This window comes from Oryctolagus cuniculus, chromosome 9 (genome assembly GCF_964237555.1).
Source record: "Oryctolagus cuniculus chromosome 9, mOryCun1.1, whole genome shotgun sequence".
NCBI classification, from domain to species: domain Eukaryota; kingdom Metazoa; phylum Chordata; class Mammalia; order Lagomorpha; family Leporidae; genus Oryctolagus; species Oryctolagus cuniculus.
The window spans coordinates 134,674,556-134,697,749 of NC_091440.1; the positions used below are offsets into that span (position 1 = coordinate 134,674,556).

Genomic DNA, 23,194 nt, shown 5'->3' on the forward strand with positions numbered 1-23,194 from the left:
TAAGATCACATTATACACACACACACACACACACACACAGAGTTATCACATAATTAAATGAGTAAAAACATGTTCAGTGCTGAGAACAGTACTTGGCATTTAATCTATGTTGAATAAAATGAGACCCAGCGATAAGAATTACTTTAAGCACTCAGTAATTCTGCAACTCTTTCAGCAACAGGAAATGCACTATCAAGATGTAGTCACTCTACTATAAAGAATAACAAGCAACTCAAATGTGCAGTTGAAAGACGACAACAATCTGAGCTGGCTGGATACTAAAGACAGCAATAGTCAGTTAATAGTCCTCGAAAAATACCACAGAGCAGGAAATTCGAAATAAACGTTCATTACAAAAATCCATGCTCCATCATCAGGCAAGGTAGCTTTTTATTTATTATTTTTTGAATTGAACACAATACCATGGTTTTACCACCAATATCCTGTAATATTTAGTTGTCAACTGGTCTGCTCTCCTATGACAATTCCTTTCACGAAAGTTTTTCATACCTAAGATAATAATTTCTTAAAGTTTTAAAAATTTCTTCATATAAAATAAAAAACATTTGCATTAGCTACTGTTACAGCTCTCACCTCTAAGTGGTAATTCTTTTATTCTTAAAAGTTAAAAATATGGACATCTTCATAGCATTTAAGGTAAACTTCATAATAATTAGAATGCTTTCGTTGTGTGTTAACAGAAATGGAAATTAAATCAATAAAGTTTTAAAAGGCTGAAAAAAAGCCAAAGATAAACAAGTTCATTAACTGATACTTTTCAGCAAAAAAGCAAAGATGTGTCCTCTTTCTGACCTCATTACCAAAAGGCCTTGTTTGGGCAAAGTCCCTCCTACCCTCAGTGACTTTTTCTTAGTTTAAAGCAAGACCAAAAACTAAACAAGAAAAAGAATACATTAGTAAACAGTGCCTCAAAGATAGTATGAGGGCAGCACCAGATGCTCCCTTCCAATCTACTCAGTTTCAGGGCTGTGCAGACATCTGATTATCTCCCACACTTTGTGCTTCACGCTTAGATACATGTATACATTCTAGGGACCAGATAAGTGTGGCAGTTAAGAAACTAACAAGCATCAGCAAAGAACAAATTAACGTGCCCAAAACCAACCTCCTAGGAAATGAAACTTCTAAACGCTCAAATGAATATTTCAAAATACCTATTTTAAGGAAACTCAATTCAACTTAAGAGAATATTGAGAAAAGATTCAAGATTCTAACATATTTGAGAGAGAGATGGAAATGACAAAATCAAGGAGCAATTCTTCAAGTCAAAAGTACACCAAAGTGAAATTAAAAATGTAAAAGGCGGCATCAATTGCAGAACAGATCAAACAGAGGAAAGAATCAGACACCTGGAAGACAGGCTATTTGAAAACACACAGTTGGAGGAGAAAAAAGAAAACCAAGAGGAATGAGGAACAGTTATGAAAAATATGGAATAGTGTGAAAAAAGCAAATAGTTGACTTACTGGGATTTAAGAAGAACTAGAGCAACCAAAGGAGTAGAAAGCATATTCACAGATACTGACAAAAATTTTCCCAAACCTGAAGAAAGATACAGCCATCAGGTGCAAGAAGGCCAAAGGTCATCAGTCTGATTCAACCTGACATTCATGGCTACCCCAAGACATAGTCAAGCTCCTCAGGATTAGAGATGAGAACAGGACTCTCACAGCTACAAGAGAAAAGAAGTAAAACACAGCAAGGGCTCCCCATCCGCCTGACCGCACACTCCCCAGCAGAAACCTTTCAGGCCAGGAGAGAAGGGGAAGAGACTTTCATGATATGGAAGGCAGAACAACTCCAGCCAAGAATACTGTCTCCAGAAAAACTATGCTTCAGATGATAGGAAAGATACAGACAGTCCCAAACCAAAGTTCAGAGACTTCATCACCACTAGATCTGTCTTACAAATAGTGCTAAAGGGAGCTAGTTCTTCAAGCTTCAAGAAATACTAACAAGAAGAACATATCAAAAGGTAGAAAACTCCTGGTAAGAGTAGCTTTAAAAAATTTCAGAATGCTCTATTACTTTAGACATTGTGTATAAAGCATTTATATTTATTGTGAATCTCCCCAACTTGTAACTACTGAATTGAAACATTAAAAGAGGCCAAGCATAATATCAAAAACTCAACACCAGGGATGAATGCAGCACCAATTTAGAGGCATTTATTAAGATTTACCTCTTTGTTTTTGTCTCTTTCCATATCTTTAAAATCAACATTAAGCTTTTTTTTTTAGCAAGATAGATTGTTGTAACCAAAAGAAACTTTTTCTAAGCCTTAACAACACAAAACCTATATACAGAATTATCAAAACATAATAAGCAAGGAGTCAAAGTACACCCCAAGAAAAAAATCATTTAACAGAAACAACAAAGACTGCAATTTAGAAACAAAGAAAGTAATTACAATAAAAATACAAAACAACGATCCAAATGGCAATAGTAGGATGCTACCCATCAGTAATTACCTTAGATATTAATGTGTTCCTGGACTGGAGAAATCAGTATCATTGAAATGTACATACCACCTAAAGCAATTCATAGATTCCATTCAATCCCTAACAAAATCCCAGACATGTTCTAGAACTAGAAAGAACACAGCTTAGCTTTGTATGGGACCATAAAAGATCATGAATAGCCAAAATGATCTTGAGCAAAAAGAAAAAAGCAGCAGGCACCATACTATCTGCATTTAAGATATAATGCAGAGCTGCAGTGATTAAAACAGCATGGTGGCCAGCACCGCGGCTCACTAGGCTAATCCTCCGCCTTGCGGCGCCTGCACACCGGGTTCTAGTCCTGGTAGGGGCGCCGGATTCTGTCCCGGTTGCCCCTCTTCCAGGCCAGCTCTCTGCTGTGGCCAGGGAGTGCAGTGGAGGATGGCCCAAGTCCTTGGGCCCTGCACCCCATGGGAGACCAGGAGAAGCACCTGGCTCCTGCCATCGGATCAGCGCGGTGTGCCGGCCACAGCGGCCATTGGAGGGTGAACCAACGGCAAAGGAAGACCTTTCTCTCTGTCTCTCTCACTGTCTACTCTGCCTGTCAAAAAAACAAACAAAAAAATTAACAAAAACAAAACAAAACAAACAAACAAAAAACCAGCATGGTATTGGCATAAAAACAGACCCACAGGGGCCAGCAGGGTAGTGTAGCAGGCTAAGCCTCTGCCTGCACTCCGTATGGTCACGGTTCCTGTCCCAGCAGCTCCTCTTCTGATCCAGCTCTCTGCTATGGCCTGAGAAAGCAGTGGAGGATGGCCCAAGCCCTTGGGCCCCTGAACGTGCTTGGGAGACCAAGAAGCAGCTCCTTGTTACTGGCTTTGGATCGGCCCAGCTCTGGCCGTTGTGGCCCTTTGGGGAGTGACCCAGTGGATGCAAGATCTCTCTCTGTCTCTCCCACTCTCAGTCTGTAACTCTACCTCTCAAATAAATAAAAATAAAATCTTAAAAAAAAACCCAACAGATCCACAACCATTAGAACAAAAGAGAGATTCCAGAAGTGCACCCATGCATCTACAGCCAAATGATTTTTGACAAAGATGCTAAGAGCATGCATTGGAAAAAGGATGGTCTTTTTAGTAACTATTGCTGGGAAAACTGGATATGCATACACGGAAGCATAAAACTAGATCCCTACCTCTTACAATGCAAAATAACCAACTCAAAATGGATTAAAGACCCCAGTGTGAGGGACTGGCGCTGTGGCACAGCAGGTAAAGCCGCCACCTGGGGTGCCGGCATCCCATATGGGCACCGGTTCAAGTCCCAGCTGCTCCATTCCTGATCCAGCTCTCTGCTATGGCCTGGGAAAGCAGTGGAGGATGGCCAAGTGCTTGGGCCCTGCACCCACGTGTGAGACCTGGAAGAAGCTCCTGGCTCCGGACTGGCACAGCTCCAGCCGCTGCAGCCAATTGGGGAGTAAACCAGCGGATGGAAGATCTCTCTCTCTCTACCTCTCCTCTCTCTCTGTAACTCTTTGAAATAAATAAATAAATAAAAATCTTAAAAAAAAAAAAAGACCCAAGTGTGAGACCTCAAACTTTGAAATTATTAGAAGAAAGCACAACAAAAACACTTCAGGACATTATAATGGGCAAGTATTTTCTGTACCACACTGCAAAAGCCCAGAAAATAAAAGCAAACAGACACGAAATTTCATCAAACTAAAGAGCTTGTAAACTCAGCAAAAGAAACAATCAACAAAGGCACAATGGTAGAAGACGCTTGTAAGCTCTACGTCTGACAAGAGGTTAGTATCCAGACTATATAAAGTCCTCAAACAATTCAACAGCATTAAATCCCAAATAATCCAAGTAAAAGATGCAGCAGTGGACCTAAACAGACATTTCTCAGAAGTGATACAAGGGCCAACATTTAAAGAAATGCTCAGTATCACTAATCATCAGGGGAATATGCAAATCAAAACCACGATGAAACAGCACCTGGCTCCAGAAGATAGGCTATTAACAAAAAGACAAAAGATAGTAAGTGTTGGTCAAGATGTGCTGAAAAGGGAACCCTTGCACACTGTCGACGGGAAGGCAGAATAGTGCAGCCATTGTGGAAAACAGTACAGACCTTCCTCCAGAAACAAGGAACAGAACTACCCTACAGTCCAGCAGTCCCTCTCCTGGGTATATATCCAAGAGATGAAATCCACAAAAGCTAGGAAACAACAGCAACTGTAGTGCTCATGCACCAATGAACAGATAAAGAACGTATGGCACAAATACAGGATGTAGTACGGATCAGACATAAGAATACGAACTCATGTCATTCTCAACATCATGGACGGAACTACAAGTCACTGTGTTGGGCAAAATAAGCTCCAGACAAATACCACATGACTACACTTGCTTGTGGACCCTAAAAAAATCCCACAGAAGTTATAAACATAATGACCGACAACAACTAACAAATGTAGATCACATAAGGCAGCATACAACGTTAATTACAATAACTGTAGTAAGTAGACTTTGCCAGTTGAACAATAAAGAATACTGTATTTCATATTTTAAGAATCCAATTATATGCTTTTTTCAAGGAAAAAACTAACATATGAGGGCACAGGAAAACTGGAGGTAGTGACATATCCAGCAACTAAGCAACAAGAGAAAGTTGAGGTCACCCTGCTATCAACAGACATAATAAATTTTCAAGTATTCAACTCTGAAAGAAAATAATACATATTTTGCCAAGACACTTAAAAAGTCCACTTAAATGGACAGATCTTTTAGGAACATTAAGCGGAGATACACAGCCCATCAGTTATTAAGATTACAGAAGTCTGAAGTGAAAATAGTGCAGAATTGGCATGTGAATGAATAAGACATGGGCATGGAATGGATGGATGTTACACACATCCAGGTTCATACAGAGATTTCATACATGATATTGAGATTTCAAGGAAAAGGAGGACATATTCAAGGTACAGTTTGGGGAATCTGGTTTTGCAGTTAGAGAAGAAAGTAACAAAACCAAATAAGTATCTGACATCGTATCAAAAAAATTGTCCCTTTTTAATTTCTTCAATGGCCCACTGGTCATGCAGTAGCATGTTGTTTAATGTCCATGTACCTGTAAATGTTCTGTTGCACTTCTTGTTACTGATTTCTAGAGTTAATCTTTTGTGGTCTGAGAAGACACATCATTGAAGATACATTCAATCTTTTTTAAATCTACTGAGATTTGACTTGAGGCCCAATACAAGATCTACCCTAGAAAATGTTCCATGTGCTCATGAGAACAGTGTGCATTCTGTAGTCACTGGGTTACAGAGTCAAATATGGAAGGACGAATTTTGAAATATTTACAACAGGGGCCAGTGTGGTGGCACAGTGCGTTAAGCTGCCATCTGCAAAGCCAGCATCCCCTATGGGTGCCAGTTCATGTCCCAGCTGCTCTACTTCTGATCCAGCTCCCTGCTAACGGCCTGGGAAAGGCAGCAGAGGATGGCCCAAGTGTTTGGGCCCCTGTCAACCTCATGGGAGACTTGGATGGAGCTCCTGGCTTCAACATGGCTCAGCCCTGGCCATTACAGCCATTTTTGGAAATGAATCAGCAGATGGATACCTCTCTAGCTGTCATCTGTCTGTCGCGCTCTCTCTCTCTCTCTCTCTCTCTAACTCCTACTTCCAAATAAATAAATTACTCTTAAAAAAATATTAACGGAGCCAGTGCCATGGTGTTGAGGGTAAAGCCAAAGCCACTGCTTGGAGCTGGCATTCCACATGAACACCAATTCATGTCCCAGCTGCTCCACTTCCAATCTAGCTTCCTGCTACTGTGCCTGGGAAAGCCGCAGAAGATGGCTTAAGTGCCAGGGCCCCTGCACCCGCGTAGCAGACCCAGAAGAAGCTCCTGGCTTTGGCCTGGCCCAGCTCCAGTTGCTGTGACATTTGGGAAGTGAACCAGTGGATGGAATATCTCTTCTCCTCCTCCCCACCCCCCGTAACTCTGACTTCCAAATAAATTTATTTTTTAAAAAATAGAATACAGCAAATACCACCACAGAAAAAAATGGGAAATTTTATTTCATTCCTTACAGAGAAGGAAAACCAACGGCCAGTAAATATGATTTCTCATTAGAAATCATGGAAATAAGTGACTATAATATATTACATTTAGATTGACAAAAATCAGAAATCTGAAGATGTCCTACTGTGACAAGAACACAATCAAAAGGAATGCTTGTTGTCCACTGATAATGGTGTAATTTGGTACGACCACATTAAAAAATAGCTTGGTATTTCTTATTAAGTTGAGTAATAACATACATACTGGCAGAGCAATTCTAGTCCTAGGAATTTACCTTCCTACAAAAAAAAAAATCATGAAAAAAGTCAGATGAGCTCAAATTATTCTCTGATAAGATCTGGATATATAAGCTATCGATTCAGTACGCCACAGCAGTGAAAATGCATGCATTCCAGCTACAAACGCTCAAGAAGCAGCAAAACCAAGTGATTCTCCAGGAACACGTACACTCGTTATAGAACCATTCCTCAAAACACAGAAGGAACTGGCAAATATGATATACTTGCTACTGCTACCTCCCGGGACAAGCAGGGACGGATGGTGGACAGAGCTCTTGTCTTAGTAACAATAGTACTCTGAAGCCTGTGTCTGGCCATGGATTCACTACTTTGCTTTCCGTGGACACGTGGGTTATTAAGTGTGACTTAACATGAGCTGAGTGTTATGTTAGGTAACACCGTAAGTTAATCAAACACGTCGCAGAATTTCATACTTTTTATTCTGTAAACTTTATAGAAGTAGAATTAAATAATAGTGATAGGTAATAATGTATCAAGACAACTAATCAAAACATTAAATAAAGAGAAATTAATTTGAACATTTTTTAAAATAATGCAGTCACCAATTACATAAGCTAAAGTTAACTGGCAAAATAACTTACCTAACGTGTCACATTTTTCTTTAGCACCACAAATGTCTTCCCTTAAAAGAAAATTTTTATTAATTAATAAACATGGTACATAATTAGTAATAATACTGCTAATAAAATAATAGTCATATATTAGTAGTAATTTAAAATTTTCATTTGTATTTAAAGATATTTTCTCACTACCAACCAGAGCAGAACCACAGATCAAGGTAGAGTAATGTGTACAAAACTAAATCAATTTCTTTTAATTACAAAAAGAGAATACATGGGCTATGTGTTGGCTTCTTTACATGGGCTCAAAGTTTGTATTTCAGGGTTCTGGGAAGTTGAGATTTCTCTCAGGTTAAGCCCCAAGAAAAGTATTTCTCCGTAAAACCAACCAAAAAGTAAACCTGGGATCTATATGTTCTGACAGCACCCACGTTGCTGAATCAAAGGTATTAATTAGCAATACACAAAGCTATTTCCAAAGGTTCACCGACAAATGGAATTAAATGACAGTGTCTTCGCCATGAACTTACTGCAGACGTCCTGTTCTCCAGTGTGTGTAAAATAGAAACTGACTTTTATCAGCAGAAGGTGTTTCCGTGGAAATAAAGAGGCTCAAGAAGAGCCCCAGCCAAGGCAACATGGTCCTTAAGACATGCACAGAGCATCAGCATACAGAGCAGACCGAGGAAAACGCACAGGGAGTCCACAACGTGCACAGCGACTCAATTCAGACCTCTTTCCAGGGACTGAAACAGCAGCAGGGGAATGGAGCAAAGGAGATGATTCTGTTCAGACCACGCCATTTCTCCACAACCAGACAGTCTAACCCAGCACTCTGGTGCAAAAGCTGTGAGAACCCTCACTCGCAGCTTTTTGGGGAATTCAAATTCTCACCAGACGTTTCTGAGCACTACTGGTACAGAATCACGGCGGGGAGGAGGGGAGGAGGGGAGGAGGGGAGGAGGGGAGGAGGGGAGGATGGGAGGAGGAGGGGAGAAGAGGGGGAGGAGGGGAGAAGAGGGGGAGGAGGGGAGAAGAGGGCGAGGAGGTGAGGAGGCGAGGAGGCGAGGAGGCGAGGAGGGGAGGAGGGGAGAAGAGGGGGAGGAGGGGAGGAGGAGAGGAGGAGGGGAGAAGAGGGGGAGGAGGGGAGGAGGGGAGAAGAGGGGGAGGAGGGGAGGAGGGGAGGAGGGGAGGAGGGGAGGAGGGGAGGAGGGGAGGAGGGGAGGAGGAGGAGAGCGTCTGCTGAGCCCTACCTGGTGATGAGGACAGCTGTGTCGTGGTGGGCAGGGTGGGTGTCATCAAGGACATTCTGAGTTTGCTGCCATGAACAGAAATTCTGCAGCGTGCTGCCTGCGTTGGAACTGACGACTGGTCCTTCCTACACAACACACAGCTCAGGGTGAGGTCCAAACATCAGGCCCACTTTCTCCTCCAAGCTCTCAGCATCCTGGCCACCCCACGCACAGAAGAGCAAGCTGCAGCCAACTCCAGGAGCGGCACCTCTCTCCTTCACCCCAAACACCGTGAACTCTGAAGCTCCCCGGTTACTCTCTATGCTAACCCAGCCACCAGCAGGGTATTTAGTGTTGGATTTTTGATTTGTTTGTATCTTCTCTCCCCTGGCTCAGATAAACCCTGCTGTGGTTCCACTTGATCTCTATCACAACAGAAAAAGTAATCTCAATCCTTTTGAAACCAAGTTTTTAGAGTAAACTGTTAAAAAAATCTAATTCTTAGTGAGTTTTGTGACCTCTATATATTCACACTAAAAGCCCACTGCAACTAAGATTACTAATGTTTTAATATTCAATCCGTTTCTTACATGTTCATTGTGAATCACAATTAATTTTACGAGTACAATGTTTATAAGATTTCCGATACTTGAGTCCTTGTAGATTTGTGCAACCTGCAATAAAAAAGAAAGCAGGATTAGATTCCACAGATGTGTCTTTCTTCTAGAAAGTGCACTGAGCCCAGCCCGAGAGCAACTCTCCCGGCGAGCTGCATGCTGAAATCCAACACAGCGATTATGAGCCCCACGCGTGGGTCCCACCCCTTCCAACCACAGCAGAGCCCCCAGGGCTGGGACCCAGGCGTCAGCATCTTCTCAGCTCCCCCACAATCTCAGTGACTCTAACAGGCGGCGAGTCTGAGCACCAGGCTCCTACACCAGGCGGATGCGTGTCTTCCAGCGAACTCCGAGCTGCTGGGCAATGGAGTTTCAGGCCCAGCCCTGATGAGGGAGACACAATCTATACTTTAGCAAGAACCCCGCGCAATGTGAACACAACTTAGAGTCTGAAGGATTTAGTGTTCTGAAGGATTCAGCAAGAAATCTGCTGCATTCTAGTCCATGGTCCACCACGTGCACCATCACAAGATTCCACCACACAAACATGGAAGTTTGTCTATTTGTTTTCTGCTAGTTCTATCTGATCTTCTCTGCACTCAGTGTTAACTTCCAATTATGAACATGGTTTTGAGGATCTTTGTTTAAGATTTATTTCAGAGGTAGAGTTATGCACAGAAAGCGGGAAGACAGAGAAAAAGGTCTTCCATCTGCTGGTTCACTCCCGAAACGGCCACAATGGCTGCAGCTGGGCCAATCCGAAGCCAGGAGGTTCTTCTGGGTCTCCCACATGGGTGTAAGGGTCCAAGAACTTGAGTCATCTTCTACTGCTTTCCCAGGCCTTCAACAGGGAGCTGGATTTGAAATGGGGCAGCCAGGACTCAAACCAGCACCCATATGGGATGCTGGCACCACAGGTGGAGGCTTAGCCCACTACGCCATGGTGCCGGCCCCTTCCATGAACTTTTTGAAGACTCTTCATAGTATATATTTCAAAATTTACACACCAAATAAGCTCATGCTCTAATTCTGGTTCTACAAATGTTTGTAGGACCCCATATATAATCCACTGGCTCCATGGCTGAAGCACTCAGCTCTTCTCCCCTTGTATCTACAGCTCAACACACGAAAACTCTTTCTTCCCCTTGAATCTTCCTTTAAATGGCTTACTGTCATATTCCAAGCCTAAACCACATATCCCTCTCTTTCTCCTTGATCATAACATTACCACTAACCCAGGTATATGTGTTTGAAGAAATGCAGTGAGCACCTTGCGGAAACATAAAGAACTCTCAAGTCTGCTCCCTCAAGTGGGAACAATCACGACACTCAGATGCAGCCCACACTCCTCAGACCCCACAGACCGATCTTGGAAATGGACTTCACACCCTAGGCTAGATCAGTTCTGATGCTCTCCCTGCGGTACGTGTGACCGTCTCAGTTCACCCAGGACCAAGGGTTCCCAAGCATATGAGGCATTTAAAGACGAAAGCTAAGAATGTCCTGGGAAATCCAGAAGAGTCTGTCACGTTCGCTAAGTCTCCTTCCATCTTTAGCACTGACTATCCATGAATGCAGCTGTGACCTCTGCTTTTCACCAATTAAAGAGTAATCCACGGGGCTGGCACTGTGGCCAGCCAGTGAAGCTGCTGTCAGCATCCCATACAGGCCCTGGTTGTGAGCGCCGGCTACTCCACTTCTCAGGCTCACTAATACTGCACTTTGTAAAGCAGCAGATGATGGTCTGCGTGCTTGGGTGGCACATGATAGACCCGGAAGGAATTCTTGGTTCATGGAAATCATCAAGTCTGCTGAATGTCCTGTATCCTATTTTGAGCATTCTTTTGAATAGAGATGAAAAGAATGAAGAAAACACTAAATCCATGTATATAGAAATCTGCAATTCCACCTTTCGAGAGGAGAGGGAAGATATTCAAAAACCAATGGAGGGCCAGCACTATGGTATAGACGGTTAAGCCTCTGCCTACAACGCTGGCATCCCATATACACACAGGTTCCAGTCCAGGCTGCTCTGCTTCCCATGCAGGTCCCTGCCAACGTGCCTGGGAGAGCAGTGGAAGGTTGCCCAAGTGGGAGATCAGAAGAAGCTCCTGGCTCCCGGCTCCTGGCTTCAGCCTGGTCCTCTCTTCCTCAAAACAGCAGCATCTATCTCCCAGAAAATCAAAGCTGAACGCAAACCAGGTGACTGCAACCACAGAAGTCCCATCTTGGATGGAAATATGTTCTCCCCTAGTGGGACTAAACTCTAGAAGGTGATCTGCACGGTACATACACTGAGCTGCACAGTCTCACACAGGACATGTACTGTCCATGACACACACTATCACACAGTGGCATGCACTACCATACAGTGCCATGCACACTGTGTATGAGCAGCCATACACAGAACACGCACTGTCTATGCAGGACATGCACTATCATACAACATTCACAGGACATGTACAGCAACATGCACAGGACATACACTGACATGCACTGTCCATGCAGGATCTACACTATCTTACAGTGACATGCACAGGACACGCACTATCACACGTGACATACACAGGACATGCACTTACACTGACACACACAGGACATGCACTAGCATACAGCAACATTCACAGGACATACACTGACATGCACTGTCCATGCAAGACCTGCACTAGCGTACATTGACATGCACAGGACATGCACTATCATACAATGACATGCATAGGACATGTACTATCATATAGTCACATACACAGAACATGCACTATCATACAGTCACATACACAAGATATGCACTATCTTACAGTGACATGCACAGGACACGCACTATCTTACAGTGACATGCACAGGACATGCACTATCTTACAGTGACATGCACTATCTTACAGTGACATGCACAGGACATGTACTATCATACAGTCACATACACAGAACATGTACTATCATACAGTCACATACACAAGATATGCACTATCTTACAGTGACATGCACAGGACATGCACTATCTTACAGTGACATGCACTATCTTACAGTGACATGCACAGGACACGCACTATCTTACAGTAACATGCACTATCTTACAGTGACATGCACTATCTTACAGTGACATGCACTATCTTACAGTGACATGCACAGGACACGCACTATCTTACAGTAACATGCACTATCATACAGTGACATGCACTATCATACAGTGACATGCACTATCTTACAGTGACATGCACTATCATACAGTGACATGCACTATCATACAGTGACATGCACTATCTTACAGTGACATGCACTATCTTACAGTGACATGCACAGGACACGCACTATCTTACAGTAACATGTACTATCATACAGTGACATGCACTATCTTACAGTGACATGCACTATCATACAGTGACATGCACTATCTTACAGTAACATGCACTATCATACAGTGACATGCACTATCATACAGTGACATGCACTATCTTACAGTAACATGCACTATCATACAGTGACATGCACTATCTTACAGTAACATGCACTATCATACAGTGACATGCACTATCATACAGTGACATGCACTATCTTACAGTGACATGCACTATCTTACAGTGACATGCACAGGACACGCACTATCTTACAGTGACATGCACTATCTTACAGTGACATGCACAGGACATGCACTGACATGAGCAGGACTAGCACTGATCTGAGGCTTCCTGCAGCCTCAATGCAGATCTGGTTTCCACAAAATCAAAGAAGTCTGCTCTAACCCTGCCTTTAGAACGCCCGTAGATAACTTCAGCTACCCCACGGCACCCCACGGTCCATCAGAGAAACATCACTTTGCAGCACTGATAACGGGTTCATTGTGAAATACAGGAAACAAGACTTTTCTTCCCAGAGCTACACCAGAGTCACTCTTGAAGAATTTCTCTTGTGTTCCTTTACTTCCTGTCAGGAATTCCAAAGCACCAACATCATCTGTCATTTACTACGTTTCAAAATCTGCTGCATTTACAAAATGCAGTATTTTCCCTCACTATTGAGCCCCACTCAACTTCTTCATGAATGTCCTCTTTCCTAACCATTTTCAACTGGGAAGTTGATCCCACTGTTCCATATAATGGATACACTATCCTGAGAACCAACTCATACTCCCCATGTCACAGTTCTCACAGGATCCCTTCCACAGGAGGATCCCAGCCCCACATCCATTTAAGTATATAACTAGATGATGAATTTGAATCTAGAAATTTAAAAAATTTCATCAGGATAAATTTCTACACATAGTTCCTCTGTCATTTTAAAAATTCAAGTCAAGAAACGAGTGTCTACATCATATAATTCCAGGAAAACTTATGGATCAATTGTCTTATGTTCAGCACAACACATCACATTCAGAAAAAAGCAGGAATCTTACTTTCTTTTGTTTAACAACAATTATTTGTTGAGCACCGACTGACAGATGCCACATTTAGGTAAGAAAGACGATGATACAATCACAAAAACTGATAAACAATGCCATACATAAAGAAAAGTACAGAATCCGATGATCTTTACGTCAAAGTGAACTTGACTGAGGATTTCCAGCCAGAGGGATTTCAAACATCCTAAGGCTGTCCTGGCCAAACCTCTGTATCCAACTGCTTCCTTGCAGTGCTACTCCCAGCCTTGAGATGCATTACAGAAAACCTTGAATCTGTATCAAGAGGGGACCACGTAACTCATCCACTAAACCAGGACACTTCTGAGCATGAAAGAGGTAGCCATTAGCAATTACCCCCCAAAAAACTAAACTGAAACTAAACAAAAAAGTAGTCTTAAATTCTAGAATGCTCCACCAACTAAAGCGCATGTGTGTGTGTGTGTGTGTGTGAGTGTGTGTGTGTACTGGTATATGTGAGACCGGGGCTACCAAAAACACAGAACAGTGCACTCCACTCATGTTAGAGATCTGTTCTGTGGCTACTGGCACCACCACTGCTGGACACGGACAGCAACCCCAGATGGAAGACTCAGTGCCACTGTGGTCTCAGATTCCACATTGACTGAGACAACTTTCTTAGCAACAGCTTATGCCATCATTCCCCAAAACTCATGGATAAAAGCTCACACATCTCAGGTTCTGACATAGAAAATGCAGTAACAGTAAAAATACTATGGTTCTTGGCCGGCGCCACGGCTCACTAGGCTAATCCTCCACCTTGCGGCGCCAGCACACCGGGTTCTAGTCCCGGTCGGGGCACCAGATTCTGTCCCGGTTGCCCCTCTTCCAGGCCAGCTCTCTGCTGTGGCCCGGGAGTGCAGTGGAGGATGGCCCAAGTGCTTGGGCCTTGCACCCGCATGGGAGACCAGGATAAGTACCTGGCTCCTGCCATCGGATCAGCACAGTGCGCCGGCCGTAGCGCACCAGCCGCAGCAGCCATTGGAGGGTGAACCAACAGCAAAAGGAAGATCTTTTTCTCTGTGTCTCTCACTGTCCACTCTGCCTGTCAAAAAATTAAAAAAAAAAAAATACTATGGTTCTTCTTCTCTGCAGAAACAGGGTCCAGTTCTAAAATGCCAAGCAGAGATCAGTGCAACTAGGATATTCGCTGTCACTAGAGGGCAGAAGCCATTCGTGAAGAAATGAGAATGAGTCCAGCATTTTCTGAGTCATTTCAGAGATGCACAAATGCTTTAGAAACTGTCCCAGTCCCAGAGTGCAATACTTGGTGTACAGACATCTAAATTACGTCTCAGTGAGATGTTACCCAGATAAAAGTTATTTATATCTAGACTTTAGGAAAAAAAAAAACATTAGATTTTATGTGGAAAAAAAACCAGACTCATGTGGAAAGACATTTTAGGAAGCAGGGAGGAAGCGTTTTGCCTACTCACAATTGACATCAGGGTGAGTACATAGTGCTGCAGATTCTGCCCGTGATAACGCGCCATCTTGGAGTCAGCGGTGACCATGACCTCCACGTATCTTGGGTACGACAAAAACCGCTTGTTCCTGGAATGTGACGGCCTCCTTTCGTCTCCCAATGATGAATTCTTTGAAGGGTATTCTAAAACTGTGCCCTTCTTTCTATTAACATCTGTAGTCACGTTACTGTGCTTATGAAATGCGAGAGCAGCTTTCTTCACTTGATTCTCTGGGAGTAGAAAATGAAACAATGAAGCTGTTAAACTGGATGTGACTCAAAATACTGCAAAAAGCAGAAAAGCCAAAAATACCCAATACTTACATATCTGCTTCCAATATGAAATAATAAAAGGGCAAAGAGAAATTATTATTTCAATTAGCACTGTACAGCACCATCACAAGATTATTCACAGTAATAAAAGTTTGAAATATGTTCACATTTTCACAGACTGCACTAACAAAACCACATCTAAGTCTTATTTCAAAAGGTATGAGTATTCAAAAATATTTACTAACCACTGGGTAGAAAATAAAATCATGAAGGAGGGCCTGTTTTTCTCAAATCGCCAATGAGTAATCACATTTTGTAGGCTGGGACTTCATAAAACACAAGACAGAACAAATGGTTGTTACACAATGTATGAAAAGCGTACATTGTGGGGCCAATGCTGTGGTGTAACGGGTTGAGCCACGGTCTGCAGCACCAGCATTCCATGTGAGCGCCAGTTTGAGTCCCAGCTGCTCCACTCCCTATCCAGCTCCCTGCTAATATGCTTGCGAAAGCAGCAGAAAATGGTCCACGTGCTTGGGCTCCTGAACCCACGTGGAAGACCTGGAAGAAGCTCCTGGCTCCTGACTTTGGTCTGGCCCCGCTCCAACTGTTGCAGCCATTTGGGGAGTCAACCAGCAGATGGAAGATTCCTCTCTCTTTCTCTCTCTCTCCACCCCCCTCTAACTCTGCCTTTCAAATAAAATAAATGTCTTTAAAAAGCACACATTGTAAAAATACAAATGCAGAAAATTAAGCCATGTAACAATAAGCAGTGATACAAAACCAAAAAATCACATTGATATAAATTTTATAATGCTCTGTCCCACTCTGTCCGTAACCCTACCTCTCAGACAAATAAACAATATCTTTAAAAAAGATATAAACACAAAAGCATGCATTTTTATTAATAGGATAATTTGGGGGCAGGCATTTGGCACAGAGGTCAGACACTGCTCTGGGTGCCTGCACCCCGTGTCACAGTGCTGGGTTCCAGTCCCAACTCCACTTCCAATCGCAGCTTGCTGCTGACGCATACCCCAGGAGTCAGCAGGTGACAGCTCAAGTACTTGGATCCCTGTCACCTGCACGGAGACCTTGATCGGGTTCTGAGCTCCTGGCTTCAGCCTAGCCCAGCCTTAGCTATTGTAGGATTTGGGAGATGAACCAGAGGACAGAAGAGCTCCCTCTGTCTGCCTTTCAAATAAATAAAATCTTAAACTTTATAAAAATAATTCATTTCATTTTAAATATAAATGCAATCCTCTGACTGTAAAAAAGAAACTGAAGTCCTTGTCTAGGCGAACTTCCCTAATTCCTAAAACCATCTTGTTTTTTTTTTTTTTCCCCTGAAGATTTATTTATTTATTTGAAAGTCAGAATTACACAGAGAGAGAGGAGAGGCAGAGAGGTCTTCCATCCAATGGTTCACTCCCCAACTGGCCTCAATGGGTGGAGCTGCACTGATCCGGAGCCAGGAGCTTCTTCCTGGTTTCCCATGTGGGTACAGTCCTTGGGCCATCTTGCACTCCTTTCCCAGGCCTTAGCAGAGAACTGGATCAGAAGTGGAGCAGCCAGGTCTCGAACCAGCACCCATATGGGATGCCAGTGCTTCAGGTCAGGGTGTTAACCCGCTGCGCCACAGTGCCGGCCCCTACCTTGGTTTTAGCAATACTTCACTCTTAGGTTTTATAATTATTCCAATAGGAAACTCAGCAGAATGTGCTGTCCTAAAACTGCTTCATACCAGCTCTCTCCTGGGGCAACTCAACTACTAAAATATTACTGAATATTGGGGAAGATCCTAGGTACCTAGATACCAATCTCAGAGTTATCATGAAAAAGTTAAATTTAATGTTTTGATAATCCATTTCATTTATTCAAAATAAACATTTACTGAGTCCCTCAACTATATCAGAAAATGTTTAGAAATTGAGAAAAATGTTATTTTTTTGGGAATGGAGCAAAAATTAGTGATCATATAATTAAGGATAAAATTTCAGATACCTTAAGTACTTCAAATAACAATTCAGCCAAGAAACACACACACACACATGATTCAGTCAACCAGAATGGCCAAAATCAAAAACTGATCATACCAAGTGTTGCTATAATCACTTTATGAAGCTATCTGTTCATTTCTAAGTTAGACACGTATCTCCCTATCACATTGCAGCTGCTCTCCTAGATATGTACCTAAGAGAAACAAAACATCCATCCATGAAAACGTCTACAGCAAAACATACACAGACCAGAGCAGAAGAGAGCCGAGAATTAAGCCTTCATATATGTGATGTAACCAACTACAACAAACGGGGCAACACAACTCACTATATGAAAACTAACATCCAAAAGTACAACACACACACACACACACACTTCCCAGAAGAAAACCCAGGATAAGAACTATGACCTGGCTACCACGAGGATTTCTCGGGAATGATGCCAAAATCACAATCGGGAAAGGCAAACACGGGTAACTGGGACCATACCTGTTATGGGTAGAACAGCACCTGTCTCCCAGAACTTACACAGACCCAATCTGCTTCTTTGACATTAAGGCTTAATGGACTGACGGTGGAGGCTTGTTCTAATTACGGTGTTTCAGAGGTACATCTGGTGGGAGATCGTCAGGTCACCCTTGGAGGGTGGCTCTCGAGAGAGGGCTGTTTATTTGAGTTCTAGTGCTGCCTGGCTGCTCTCTCACTGCTCCCTGGCTCACTATGTAATCATTCCTCCACACCCGCCAGCACTAGCCTCCACCTATGCCTTACATAGGACCACTCATCCCTGAACTTTAACCTCCAAACTAAAAGCTGAAATAACCTCTCCTTTCCAACAAGCTCCTCCCAGGTATTTTACTTAAAGTAAACAAAGGCTGACTCAAAGAACATCTAATATAGAAATTTCTCGTGCCAAGATCATAATCAATAGTGTGAAAAAGCAACCTATGGAATGTGAGACGCTGTCTGCTAACTATTTAACTGATATGGAATTAACAGCCTGAATGTATTTGAAAATCAACAACTAATCAACAATCAAACAGATAATCTGATTTTAATAAGAATATTAATAAATGTTTCTCCAAAGATATATACAAATGGTCAAGAAACACGAAAAGATACTCAACATCACTAATCATTAGAGAAATTCAAAGAAAAAAACAGCAAGATCCTATTTCACAACCTTTACGATGGCCAACATAAACATACGCGCGCACACACACACACACACACACAGTGTTGACAAACATGCCTTTGTGTACCCCTGGTGGGACTGGCATGGTAAAAATGGTGCAACCACAGCTGGCGCTGTGGCTCACTTGACTAATCCTCCACCTGTGACACCGGCAGCCCAGGTTCTAGTCCTGGTTGGGGTGCCAGGTACTAGACCTGGTTGCTCCTCTTCCAGTCCAGCTCTCTGCTGTGGCCCGGGAAGGCAGTGGAGGATGGCCCGGGTGCTTGGGTCCCTGCACCCACATGGGAGACTGGGAGGAAGTACCCAGCTCCTGGCTTTGGATTGGCGCAGCACCGGCCATAGCGGCCATTAGGGGAGTGAACCAACGGAAGAAGACCTTTCTCTCTGTCTCCTTCTCACTGTCTATAACTCTACCTGTCAAATTAAAAAAAAAAAAAATGGTACAACCACTATGGAAACAGCATGAAAGTTTCTGAAAAAGTTAAAAGCAGAACTACCACATAGTCTTGCAATCCCCTCTAGGTTTAGGTATGTAGTCAGAAGAATGGAAAACAAGATCTTGAAGAGATAGTCACATACTCATGTATCCTGAAGCATTACGTAAGATATCCAAGAGGTGGTAGGCAACCTAAATGTCCACCAACAGACAGAGATAAAGGAAGTGATGGACACGCGTACAATGGAATGTCACTGAGCCCTACAGGGAAGGAGATGTTGTCATATACAATATGGATGAACCTTGAGGACACTGTGCTATGTGAAATAAGCCAAATGCACGTGATTCTACTTACGTGAAACAAAAAGCAGAATGGTAGTTACATGGGCTGGAGGGAGGGGAGAAATGAGTTGTGTAACAGGGAAACAGGAAAGAGGGTTTTCAAAAAGTTAACAAAAGACAGTGAAGGAAAATAAAATTATCTGAGATGGACATCCGACCTAGCTGTTTAACATACTGACTGATGCTTGGGTTCCCCACCACAGTGCCTGGCTTCAAGTCCCGGATCTGCTAATTCCAGCTTCTTGCTAATACACACCCGGGAGGCAGTGGTGACGTCATCAGCTGAGCAGGCTACACTGGCTCTGGATCAAGGTGAGCATCCTAAGTGAGGACTCTGACACACACAGGAGACCTGGATTTAGCTCCAGGCTTCAGCCTTGGCCCATCCCCAGTCTTTGTAGGCATTTGGGGAGTCAATCAGTGGATGGGAGTGTTCTCTCCCTCATTCTCATCCTCTCTGCATCTCAAATAGCAATTGTTAAAAATATATGAAGGGGCTGGCGCTGTGGCCCAGCAGATTAGGGCCCTGGCCTGAAGCGCCGGAATCCCATATGAGCGCCGGTTCTAGACCCAGCTGCTCTACTTCCAATCCAGCTCTCTGCTATGGCCTTGGAAAGCAGTGGAGGATGGCCCAAGTCCTTGGGCCCCTGCACCCACATGGGAGACCTAGAAGAAGCTCCTGGCTCCTGGCTTCGGATTGGTGCAGCTCCAGCTGTTGCAGCCAATTGGGGAGTGAACCAGTGGATGGAAAACCTCTCTGTCTCTACCTCTCTTTGTAACTCTTTCAAATAAATAAAATAATTTTTCAAAAAAGTATTTAAAGGAAGAAACATCAGAGTATCGTAATGTGAAATAAAATAACAGCTACAAGCATATTTCTGGTAATTTTCCTTGAAAAATTTTTGCACCAAAATAAACTTATCTATTAATTCCATTTCCAATGACCCTTTCAAAATACTCTCATATTAAATCAACGATACCATATGGTAGGTTCTGCCACTGGTCCCATTTTACAGGTGGGAAATCTGCAACACGCTCATACACACAGCTGATAAGCAGCAGTAACAAAAACAAAAGGGACAAAGCTAAATGAGTCACTTGTCACAAAAGGTCAAGGAGTTAAATGTGTCCATCAAAAAGCAAAAGCCCCAGCAAGATGGCTGAACACAGATGGCCGAGGTGCTTCCTTCCACAACCACGACCCAGAACAAAGAACGAGCAACTGCTGCTTCCCCAGGGTGTGTAGGCAGAGTGCTGGAGTCAGAGAGCACAGACACCCAGGACGGCCCTGTGAAAACGCGAGATGAGCACACAGCATCCATCATGGCGTCTCTCAAAACCATGCCTAAACCAACAGTGACTTCACACCGCGAGAGCAGGGTCCGGGGGAGTCCCCACCAACGCCACAGACACCTGCGTATCTGCTACTGGACAAGCCTGCAGTTGTCACGGGCCCTGAGCCCATTCTGGGGAGCTGTGAGGCTCTCCACTACTGCAATGCCACGCTGCACCCCTGCTCATGCAGGTCTCTGATGCACAGAGATATTCTGGGGCCACGCCCACCAGGGAATCCTGTGAAGCTGCAAGTCAACCATCCAGAGATCTCAGCCCACTCTTCCTGGCAAACCAGCCAGGAGGCCGGGCAAGAAGCAGCCAAGTTGGCTGCCGCGAGCTGCTCAGGCCATCAAAACCACAGGAAGTGGGGTGTCTCCCTCTCGTCCATCCTCAGCCCCAGGAAGCAGCAGGCAGGTCAGCCTGCCGTGGCTGGGCCTGCCAACACCCCAGGAGGAAGATGGGGTGCCTGCTTATTTGCCATCAGCCCTGGAAAGAAGCTGAGCAGCCTCCCCCAAGTGACCTGGCCTTCGGAAGCCCTGGGAAGCAAACAGGAGACCTGACTCATGCTCTTGGCTCTGGGAAGCAGCTGGACGATCCACTCTGATCAGCCTGGCCCCCTGCGGCCTCATGAAGGTACCAGTACAACCCTCAGACACTTATGGGAACTCCATCTGGGCCCAACAGTGCAGCCTGCCCCCATGCAACCAGCTGGGTATGTACACACAAAATGCTGGTTAACCCATGCCACCTAAGACAGCTGCACCAAACTACCGAACTGCAAACCCCGCAACCTAGACCACCGAGACAGCCACAGGAATTACCACTATCGACACAACTGAGTAAGCTGGCCAAATACTGAGCTATGAGGCACACCTTGATCCAAAGCCCATCTATTCTCAGCCGACACAATGCCAGAAGAAATCTTTTACTCCAAAAGCCACCTACAGAGTGGTAAAGCTGACCCTTCAGAGGTACCAATATCAACGTAGGGACACAAGAAGCAAGAAAAAAATACATGACACCTCCAAGGAAAACAGTATCTCTCTAGCAACACAGCCCAAAGAAAAGGAAATTGACAAATTGCCTGAAAAATAATTCAAAAACGAATGGTTTGAAGGACATGCTACAGCATGTAAGAGCAAACAGACAACTCAACAAAATTAGGAAGATAGCGCATAATCTGAATTAGAAATTCAGCAAAGAAACAGCATAAAAAACAACCAAATCAACACTGGACATGAAGACCTCAATAAATCAAATAAAAAATAAAACAGAGGCTGAACAACCATCTAGATCACACAGAAAGAACCTCTAAGCTTAAAATAGGTCTTCTGAAATAACCCAGTCAGACCAAAAAACACGTTTTAACGAAGGAGCCTATAAGATTTATATAAGAGAATAAATGTAAAAACTTAAGACTTGAATCTAGGAAACTACTAGAAGGAACTACAGCAGAAATATGTTAGAAAATTTGGGTATGACCTTAAAAGCACAGGCAACAAAAGCAAAAACTGAAAACTGGGATTATATCAAGTTAAAGTTTCTGCAAAGCCAACAGTCAACAGACTGAACAGATTACCTGCAGAATGCAAGAAAGTATTTGCAAACTATACACTACACAAAGGATAACATCCAGGAGAGATAAGGAACTCAAATAACCCAGTAAAAGAAAATAATTCAATTAAAAATCGACAAATTACTTGAATATTTTCAAAATAAGGTAAACAAACAGGCAACAAGTAAATTAAAAAAAAAAACCATGAACATCACTAAGCATAAGAGAAATGAACATTCAAACTACAGTTCAAGGAACATTTGGCAACCCATGGGACCAGCATTGTGGCACAGTGGGTTAAGTCAACAATGGAATGCTGACTTCCCGAATGGGCATCAATTCAGGTGTCAGCTGCTCTACTTCTGATCCAGCTCCCTGATAACGTGCCTGGGACACACTACACGGTGACCCAAGTGCTTGGGGCCCTGCCATCCCTGTGAGAAATCCAGCACCAGCCATGGTGGCCATTTAGGGAAGTGAACCAGCAGATAGAAGATGTGTGTGTGTGTGTGTGTGTGTGTGTTTCTGTAGCGGGGGAGGGTTGTCTCCCTCTTAAACTCTGCCTTTCAAAAAAATTACTTAAAAAAAGAACATTTGGCATTTCGATTACATTTCTACGCAATGCTTTGCTTTCTATTTAAGCTGCATCATGTCAGAAGTTAAAACAGTACCTTACCCTTTATTAATAACAATTGCATGATAATCCAAAACTAATTCAGACCAAACAAAACTACAGAAACATGCACATCAAGTCACAGTGATGTTTTGCTCAGCAGAGCACAAAATTCTTAAAAATTGCACCTGTGGGGGCCAGCGTCATGGTGTAGTAGGTAAAGCTGCTACCTATGGGAGCTGGTTCATGTCTTGGCTGCTCCACTTCTGATGCAGATCCCTGACCTCCTGTGAAAGCA

General features: G+C 43.4%; 1 protein-coding gene across 4 annotated transcripts in view; it reads right to left on the reverse strand.

Moving 5' to 3' along the window:
- Positions 1-23,194, reverse strand: part of ADAMTS20 (ADAM metallopeptidase with thrombospondin type 1 motif 20) — a 174,154-nt gene that overhangs the window by 117,056 nt on the left and 33,904 nt on the right. For all 4 annotated transcript variants that reach the window (XM_051850403.2, XM_051850406.2, XM_051850402.2 and 1 more), the window contains exons 4-7: positions 15,119-15,378; positions 9,242-9,325; positions 8,673-8,797; positions 7,441-7,481 (exon numbers count right to left, since the gene is read on the reverse strand). In XM_051850403.2, coding sequence (XP_051706363.1) covers positions 7,441-7,481; positions 8,673-8,797; positions 9,242-9,325; positions 15,119-15,378 — 510 coding nt within the window. The remainder of the gene's footprint in view (positions 1-7,440; positions 7,482-8,672; positions 8,798-9,241; positions 9,326-15,118; positions 15,379-23,194) is intronic.